This window comes from Gracilinanus agilis, chromosome 2 (genome assembly GCF_016433145.1).
Source record: "Gracilinanus agilis isolate LMUSP501 chromosome 2, AgileGrace, whole genome shotgun sequence".
NCBI lineage: Eukaryota > Metazoa > Chordata > Mammalia > Didelphimorphia > Didelphidae > Gracilinanus > Gracilinanus agilis.
This window is the reverse complement of record NC_058131.1, coordinates 453,426,494-453,436,036: the sequence shown is the minus strand read 5'-3', so window position 1 is coordinate 453,436,036 and position 9,543 is coordinate 453,426,494. Positions and strand designations below refer to the sequence as shown.

The following is a 9,543-nucleotide window of genomic DNA, read 5'->3' as shown; positions in this document are numbered from 1 at the left end:
TAATTCAGCAACTTTGGGATTGTGACGGTGGAAGGTGATTGCCTAAAAATACAAACAACGCTCTGGCAATGGCCAGGAATAAGTCTCTTCTGCAATTGCAGCAGAGACGTTTTCTCACTAAGTGTAAAGGACTTAAAAAAAAAAAAGTTCGAATTCCCTAGCCGACAGTGTTTATATAGCAAGACGTGGAGACCAAGCAGTTCATGCTCTTATCTCTTGTTGGATAAGTACACATGCTGGAGAAGTATATACATAGCCTGCTTTGGGTATTCGAGCTTAGTTATACTTCACAGCTTATAGCTCGCAGGGAGGACACACACGATACTTTCCTTTCCGCTCCCCCCCAGCAACTTTCCAATCCCAGATGCTCCCTCCAGGTCCCCCGAAGTGTCTTTCTCACCCCCTTTCCCTGTTCCTCTACTCTTTTCCTCCCCCTTTCCCTCTTCTCTATTCCTCTCAGATTGAAGAGTTTAAGGAAAAACACCCTTTGGCTACACATTTTTAAAGAATCACACTTTGGAGAATGAAATCCTGTTGCGGTGTGGTATATTGGAGGTGGCAGAAGTGAGACTGGATTCTCTCTCTCTCTCTCTCTCTCTCTCTCTCTCTCTCTCTCTCTCTCTCTCTCACACACACACACACACACACACACCCCACACCCCACACACGCACACACAGATTCACTGTCTTTGCTTCTCTAACCTTTCTCCTTGGCTACGCTGCCCCTGTAACCAAGCCTATCCAGAATTTCGGAGGAGGCCAGGGAGAGGCATTTGCCCAGCCCCACCCCCTTCCCCTTCTACTCCTTCAAACTTCTTTCCCTTTGCTCCTCAGTTCCTCCAACCTGACCTTTCTTTCCCATCGAGCTCCTCCCCTAGTCACACTTAGGGATCCTCCTCCTCCACCCCCCTCCTCCAGTTAGGACTCCCCCCGCCCCGCACCACCTCCTACTTTTCCCTCCCCGTGGGGTTGCTTTCCCCCCCACTTTGGCTCTTGCTGCCAAAGCCATGATGTAATGGTGTATGTTAATCAGTAGCATGTGGGGAGCTCGACTCGGTCTCGGTCGGCCCCAGTCCTCACTGAGCTGACACAGGAGGCGGCATTAGTGGCTGCAGCGGCGGCAGCCGAGACACTGCCGCAACCACCACCTCCCCCGCCCCTCGCCGCCAGTACCCTAGCATTCGGGGAACGCGGCCCCGAACCCGGCCACGGGGATGGCCCACATCCGCCGGCCTCTGGGTTTCCTACTCTTCTGAGAACTGCTGCCTGCCCCGGAACCCGCGGTGCGGGAGTGCCAGTCCGCAGACATGAGCGGGGCAGAGGTGAGTGACCCTTTCCCTTCAGTCCCACACACTTCTGGGGGCCCAGAACGGCATCCCTTGGCTTCTTCCCAGCCTAGGGCTTCGTCTTCTGCTTGAGAAGTTTGGAAAGCCAGGAAGGGTGGGTGGGTGAGGCATAGGGATGCTTGAATCCTGAATAGCTCTGAGAGTTGGGTCTGGGGTCTGGGTAGATCTCTTCCAATTTACAGGTCTAATCCCTAAGACGTGGAGAAAATGAGAAGGGAGAGGGAGGGAATATGGGGGGGGGGGTAGGACGGGAAAGCCACTAGAACCTAACTTTTTTTTTCTTTGCGATCATCGTTTGGGGGCGTGAGCTGGCAGCGCGGAACCGCATTCTCCGCGAAGCTCCCTAGTCTGCTAATGAAACCATTCCGGGCTTGGGCGGCTAAGAAGCTGCCAGGGTCTCTCGCCTGGAAGTTGTTTTGGGGATGCCTGTGTGGGGTGGGTGGGATGTGGAGAGGCTCTATGCCAGACCGACCCACCCTGTCAGGAGAAGGAAAAGGGGGTGTTAAAATGCTTTTATTTTTATTTTAATACCAAACCAGGCTTTTTGTAAAGGGAAGACGGAAAAGGTTGGGATGGGGGGAGGAGGGAAGTCTGGAGTATCTTTGCTCCTGCAGGTTGTGTGTGTTAAGGCTTGGGTGGGAAGAGTTTATTTTTGTCTTTAGCTGCCGCTGCTCAAGGCCTAGATTCAAAGAGGAATCTGGTGGTTGGAGATGTTGGTTGGTGTAGATGGAGCGGCAGCCACTAGGCTGCTTCTCCAAGAGGAGGAGGGGAAGGAGCCTGGATTCTTAAGCCTCTCTCCCCCCCCGCCCCCACCCCCACCCCCCGGCGTATTGTAAGTTTTCTTTGCTTGAATGATCTGTTGCAGTTAGCGATATCAGGTACAGTCCCTAAAGTCCTTAGGGAAGAGAGACCCGTATGCAGCAGGAGGAGGCAGTAGCCGCAGCCGCAGCAGCAGCAACAGGAAGCTGCTGGGGTCTCCTCCTGCACCTTAGTAGGGAGGTTTCTTTAAATCTCTAGGCTGAAAATCTCGTTATCTCCCTCTGTCAGTGGTGCATGCAGAGGGGGGAGGGAGGGCTGTTATTTTTAATACTCTACTCCTCTACTTATCCTCCCCCGTCCCCTCCCCCCATACACTACTCAAATTATTGACCTGAAATCTCCTAAAATACATTGGGAAGCGGGAGGTAACTGCTGAATCATGCTGTTGTGCTTATCTCCTTGCGTCTAAGCGCAGCCAATTTCTCTCTTTCCAGTTGTGAACCCTGGGAATTCGGGTGTGAAGGGTCTGACCTGTTGCCCGGAGGAGAAGAGAGCTGGAAACGTCTGAAACCCCTGGCTGGGCGAGAGGGAAAAAAAAAAAAAAAAGATCTGTATGTGTGCCTTGTGGAGATTTTTTCCCCCATATTATTAAAGAAAAATTCCTGTGCTACCGTCATCCTTGTTGAGGAAAACAGCAAGAATCATCGAAACGTAACTGAAGGAAGAAGAGAGAAGGGAACATAATCTGCAAAATCTATGCACCAAAGGCGATTTTCCCCCTAAAAAGACGTTATTCTAGTGATCATTGAGGTTGCAACTACAGTAAACTTTGGGGTGGGGGCAGGGTGGGAGAGGAATTTCTATTTATTTCCCTCGTCTCTCCCACTGAGACCCCCCCCCCCCCCCCCAATCATGATGTTTCGAGATCAGGTCGGAGTGCTGGCAGGTTGGTTTAAAGGCTGGAATGAATGTGAACAGACTGTTGCTTTGCTGTCCCTTTTAAAGCGGGTGAGCAGGACCCAGGCACGCTTTCTTCAGATCTGCCTGGAGCATTCCCTGGCGGACTGCACCGAGCTTCACATTCTTGAAGGAGAAGCCAATAACCCCGGTAAGTTTGGTGCACCCAATCCATTTTGACTACTAACTTGTGCTCTTATCCTCTTGTTCTCCTCCCTCTACCCCTTGTCCCCTATGACAGAAGAAGCTAGGTGATTAGGAATGTACTAGTTGGTTTCTTTATATATAATAGGCTTTCTTACCGCCACCCCCTTTCCCTTAATGCTGCTGACATACCACGACTTGATTTTTTTCCCACAGTGAACTACTTCAGTCCATTTGGTGTTGTAACTGGGGTACTACATGCTAACTATGGTAGCATGAATGATTGATTTTTCTTTCATGCAGTTTCCTATGAAATAAGTAAGTCAGATCACGTAGAGTCTGGGTTTTCTGGGTTTCCTTTGGACAATGTGGCTTGCTTGATTTAAGCAACGTAGGAATAAGCCCAGTATGGCCCCTAGGAGCTCATTATGTTGCTTCGAAATAATGTATAAAGAACAGATGATAAAAATCAAATTCTAATTTTCATTCCTTCACTTACTTCTATCATCTTCCCACCCCCAATTCTTTCTTAGAATTCTGTGATCTGAGTAACTTGTTCTCAGGACATGACACAATATGCTATTATAAGAATAGTGAATGGCATGTGTTCATTATATTATTATAAGTGGCCTTAACCACAAAAGAGGTATTCTCTCACTTGGGGAAGTCCAACCTGGCTAGAAGTCTCACCTCTCACCTCCCTACCCCATTTACATTTTTAAGTGTTTCATAGCTATTTCTGGAGCTCTATTAGCCCCATTCCTGTAAATGCACCTTTTGTTACACAGCCTACCCTGTTCTGGAGCCACACATTTACCTTTAAGTAATCTATGTGGAATTTACACAGATATACCACTTTATATATATATTTATGATTTCACAAAGAAATTACTAAAAACTATCTTTTCATGGTTTTTTTTTTGTCTGTTTCTGTACTTGTTTTTAACCTAAACCATTGCAGTCTGTTAATATAGTTGGAAAATTCAGTGCTCTTGTCTTTTGCTAGCTTTTTGAAGAGAGTTTTTAAAATAGCTTGTGTGCGGGTAGAGGAAAAAGTCTGTGGAATGAGTTTTTGGATAGGTGAAATTCTTTAGGCCTTATTGCAGCAGGATACTGAACAGAGCCCCCAGTGTTTACTCAGAGAAAAGAATGCAGGGTCCTTCTCCAGCTGTTCCATATTAGAGCACTGAGCCTTCAAGATTTGGCAGATGTCTATGCTGCCATTTGATGATATTATCCAGTACAATGAGGTTAGACCTAGGATTTATATAAATATGTCTTTAGAAAAGGGAAAAAAAAGTTATCCTCGTTTATAACTCTGTAATCAGAATGATGAAAAACCTAGAATGGGAAATGTCCTTATTTATGAGTTATCCATCTAGAAGAGACCTTTAAAAGTTTCTGTGCTGACTCTAGAATGGACTTCATTTAAATCAAATTATCCTTTTTAAATATAATTATATGGAAGGACATTCTACAGTTTCCCCTTGGGAAGTCCATTGTTTAATAACAATCAGTATTACTCATAAGTGCTGATGAAGAATGTTGCAATAATACATTTTAAAACAAGGGAATGGTTTTACCTCATTCATAAACATATTGATCATAACTAAGATAATTGATTGTTTATTATCTTTAAATCAGTCTCTAACAGATCAGGGCAATAATTCTAGTTACCTGGCATACAAATTTCCTTTTGCTTCTCCAGTTTTGATAGATACTATTATATAGACAGTTTGTTTTATTGTTTATAAAGGTTGAAAGTCTGATGATTCTTATGTCTTATTAGACTTTTCAGTAACTGAGAACAGATTTTAAATCACAAGAAAACAATTCCTACACTATCCAAGGTAATTAAAAAAACTTTTGACTTAATTAAAGAAATTTTAGCATAGTGACTAAACTTCTCAATATATATGGGAGGAATCATGTTAGGAACTCAATGATTTAAATTTATGAGAGAAGTTCTCAGATTTTGAAAAAGATATTTTTTCAGAAGTCTTATAAACTAGTTAACTAAAAAATTGGAGCTCATTGTTTAAAAATAATTACATGGTTGTTCTTTTCTCTTTGTTTCTCAAAATTTAAACAATAATTCATGTCTAACATCTGTATTCATGGCTGTCAACTTAGAAATATAAAAGGCTAGTGTATATAATCAGTAAATAAAATCAGTAAGTAAAGATAGTATATTCCTTTTCTCTTGTAGGTACATCTCCAATTATGAATAAGTTTAACATCTTGTACCTTAGGGGCATTAATAAACATATTTGGCCTGCTCCTCTATAGTATATTTTTTCCTAGTAAGGAAGTTCTGCCTGAATAAGTCTTTTTACTTATGGAGGTAATATTTGATTTCCTTTTGGAATCTGGAAGTTAAAAGGAGTCCAAGGATTTAGAGTAATATTTCAGCTATCTTGAACTCAGCAATCTGGCAACCTGATCCATATAATATCTATTTGTATCTGGGCTATATATCATAACCTACAACCAGGATGCAAAGAAAAGGAGACTTTTGAACAGCTGACACAGAACTCTTGCACTAAGCTCCTTCACTTTATTCATAGAAAAGTTCCTTAGGTTCTTACTGAGCCTTTTCAGTTTTGTTTTACATTTAGTTTAAACAAACTTCATTAGTTGATCTCCAAGCCCATCACTGAATAGAAGCAGTAAGATTATAAGAGAAGTGAGAAGCTGCCTCTCCCAGCTTTGCACATGTAGGCCAATAATTAGTAGTGTGATGAAAAAGCAAGAGATGGAAAAACTGTACATAAAAACTCAGAGTAATAACAACTCATTGCCATTTTGCTTTGGGGTATACAGCTTAATAGATTCAGGGGATACCCCAGATAATTTAACCAGTACATTCAGCTGATCTTTGAGGTCAAGGATTGGATCAATTTTTGTCTTTATGTCTTCAGTGCACAGGTTACCAAACAAATACTTCCCACTGTAATTGCTTAAAACTTAATTGGTTTTCAAAATGTAGTCCAGGAACCTCTTAGAGTCCTTGGGATCCTTTTATGGGATCCACGAGGTCAAAATTCTTTTCATAATAATACCACGATGTTAAATTTTCCAAGATGGCAAATATCAATAGCTATAACCACATTATCAAACAATCTTTGGGGTCTTTCTTCAGCAATTTTTAAGAGTTTAAAGAGAGTCCTGAGACCAAAAATTTTGAGAACTGTTGCCTTAGATAATATCTCTGCCAAACACTAGTCTTAAATGATATAGAAAAAAGGAGAGCTAAAGAGTAATACTTTGTTAATGATTGTATAGTACTGCCTTTAGACAAAGGTACATTGATTTAACGAATCTCAGAATCACAGAATTTAAGAGTTGGAAGGAATCTCAATAGCTATGTAGTTCAACTTACATGCAGAGGAACAATGCTCATTATTTAGATGAACAAATTTCTAAAGCAGTGAAGAACAATTCATTAAACTTCCCTAGTTTGGTGGACATTTCCCTCAACTCTCAATTCCAACCTTTGTTCAGATTTCCTTCTTAAGAAGCAACTTTTTGATTCTGTCACTTGACCCCTAGAATAGACTGACCCATCATGAGGGAAGTGCTTGGTTCGAAAAAGCTGGGTCAGTGTTCTTGCTAAGTGTAATTACCATTGTGAATGAATACATTGACATTACGGTACCTAAATCTTTTTTCTCCTGAGTTTGCTTGGCGTGAATCAGTTCCCCTGGAGTCAGATTGGCTCTGATTTGGCCAATTTTAACAAATCAAGTTCTATATGCCATGTTTAAGAATCAGGGAAGTGTATAACACATTTTGGAAAGATGACTGTTCTAAATGGCTAAAATAGAAAAGATGATAGTTTTAGTGCTTAACATATGAACCCAGAATGATTACTTCCTTGAGATTTTTGAATAGTTGGGATTTTCTCATATACTTGCCTCTGTTACAGTGCTTACAACCATAGTATCTATATGCAGCACTTATTTTATGTGATACTTGAAAAAATGAGGGCTAATTGAGACCCAGTAGAAAATAAATCATTTTTGGATCTTTCCCTCTTATTGCCATTTTAATAGGTTTTGAGAAGACACTGGTAGTATGTTTAGATACTAGGCAATCCCCTCTTTAGTCATCATTTATATCTTCCTCAGCTTTATAGCAAACTGAAACTTCAGCCAATTGATAGTGTTTTTGTATATATGGATTGATTCAGTTGTCTCTAACTATATCCTGGTTAATAAGTACTAACAATAAGTCAGCAGTCAAGAAGCACTTATTAGCATATAGTTTGTACTGGGTATTTTGACAAAAATTGGGGATTTAAAGCAAGGTAGAAGATATCTCTCAAGGAGCTCATAATCTAGTGGAAATTTAATGATGCTCTTGAGATTGATAATACCCAAATTAGCTATTTCAAGCAGAAATGTTAAGCTAATACTTAAGACCTTTGTGTAAATCTTATTTAAGATAAAGGCTACTTTGGCAAAGGGAATATAGAAAATAGGTGAATAGTTTATTCTGTATATGACAGCCTAAGAGATTAGTACTTGTAATTGTCAACTATCTCAGAAGTTAGTTAGACCTCTTCTTTAAGAACCTACCTTCAAAACTGGTTTTATTGGGGGGCCAGGCTAGGTGATCTAGAGACAGGAGGTCCTGGGTTCATATTTGATCTCAGACACTTCCCAGGTGTGTGACCCTGGGATTAAGAGTCACTTAACTCTCATTGCCTAACCCTTACCACTCTTCTGCCTACGACAGAACATAAGGGTTTAAAAAATAATTTTATTTAAAAAGTTTGTTAGGTGACTTTTCAGAACTTTGGACATATTTTCACCTAGAAACAGTGTTTTAAATTATGGTTAAGCTCACATTTTGGCCCATAAATCTTCTTAAAATGATAGTACGGATAAAATATTTTTCATTTATTAGTGAAAATAGTAGAAAAACAATACTGTTGGAATATTTCAGTACTTCAGTGGGTCCATGATATCATTGATTCAGGCATACCAGAAAGAAATATGCAAAATGGCCCTTAGTTCTGGACCCTATTCTCCTTGTGCAGTGATATTGACAGAATAATAGAAGAGGGCAAAAGGTACTAAGAATTCCAGTTTTATACCATCTGTAACAATTATGTTTTAAATGTGAGATATTTTTCTAACAAACACAGACCTAATATACTTCTATAATATTTCTTTTCTGGAACAGACCTATGATTTTAGTGGTGTAGGAAGTTCACTTTACTATTGTACACTTGCTCCTTACAGTAGATCTACAACTTCTGATCTTAGTGAATTAATTGCCTGGGGCTCTTGAAGTCGAGCAACTTACCCAAGAAAACAAAATCATTTGATATGTGTTAGATGTGAACTTGAACCCAGGTCTTCTTGATTTTTTTTTTAAACCCTTGTACTTCGGTGTATTGTCTTATAGATGGAAGATTGGTAAGGGTGGGCAATGGGGGTCAAGTGACTTGCCCAGGTTCACACAGCTGGGAAGTGGCTGAGGCCGGGTTTGAACCTAGGACCTCCTGTCTCTAGGCCTGACTCTCACTCCACTGAGCTACCCAGCTGCCCCGGTCTTCTTGATTTTGAGAGAGGCTCTATTGAGGGATTCTCACATCCAAGGAATTTCAGGTTATCTATCAATGTAGGTAGGGAAAATACATATTTATTTTCTGCTAACGGCTAATTAAAATTTAACATTTCTTTTAATTACTAATGTAGGCAACAAAATGTTACTTGGATAAAGGATCCATAGGCTCCATCAGATTGCCAAAGAGGTCCATAACACACAAAAAGTTAAGAATATCTGCTCTATATACACTACACAACACATTGCTTTTACACTTCACTATTGGTTTATTCAACTAGATCTATGATTTTATCCATTTGGATGTTGCTTCCAGTTATAAAGATTGCTATTATATGTCACATTAAAAGTCCTGTTTTTACTGACTTTTATCCAGATTCTCCTCTAAGTTCACCATGGGGAGTTTGAACAATTTGCTGAGGACTTCCCTTTTCTCCTGGCATCTTAAGGATACTATTGTTCTTGGCAAATGTCATAAAAATCCTTTGTATTATTCATTTTTATTACTTATTTGAAGCAAAAGTGGGTTTGATTAGAGCAAATGAAGGAGACCTGGATGTTCCGAAGGGTATTTAAAAATGCTTTCAAGAGATTTAGGTATTGATTATACAAGATGACTTAATGTATAGCGAGCCAGAAAGAGAAAGGTCCAGCTCCTTCCTTTCCAATGTGCTGGTTGTATGACCATGGCTAAGTTAATTAACCTTTCATAGCCCTCTATAGCTAGAGCAGCCTAGAATGTTGTTAACCAATTGGATTTGGA

At 40.6% G+C, this 9,543-nt stretch overlaps 1 protein-coding gene across 1 annotated transcript in view; it reads left to right on the top strand.

The window, feature by feature from the left end:
• Window positions 1-1,000: 1,000 nt before the first annotated feature.
• Window positions 1,001-9,543, top strand: part of SAMD4A (sterile alpha motif domain containing 4A) — a 314,523-nt gene continuing 305,980 nt past the window's right edge. The window contains exons 1-2 of the mRNA XM_044664788.1: window positions 1,001-1,322; window positions 2,600-3,213. Of these exons, the coding sequence (XP_044520723.1) occupies window positions 3,018-3,213 (196 nt within the window). The 5' untranslated portion in view covers window positions 1,001-1,322; window positions 2,600-3,017. The remainder of the gene's footprint in view (window positions 1,323-2,599; window positions 3,214-9,543) is intronic.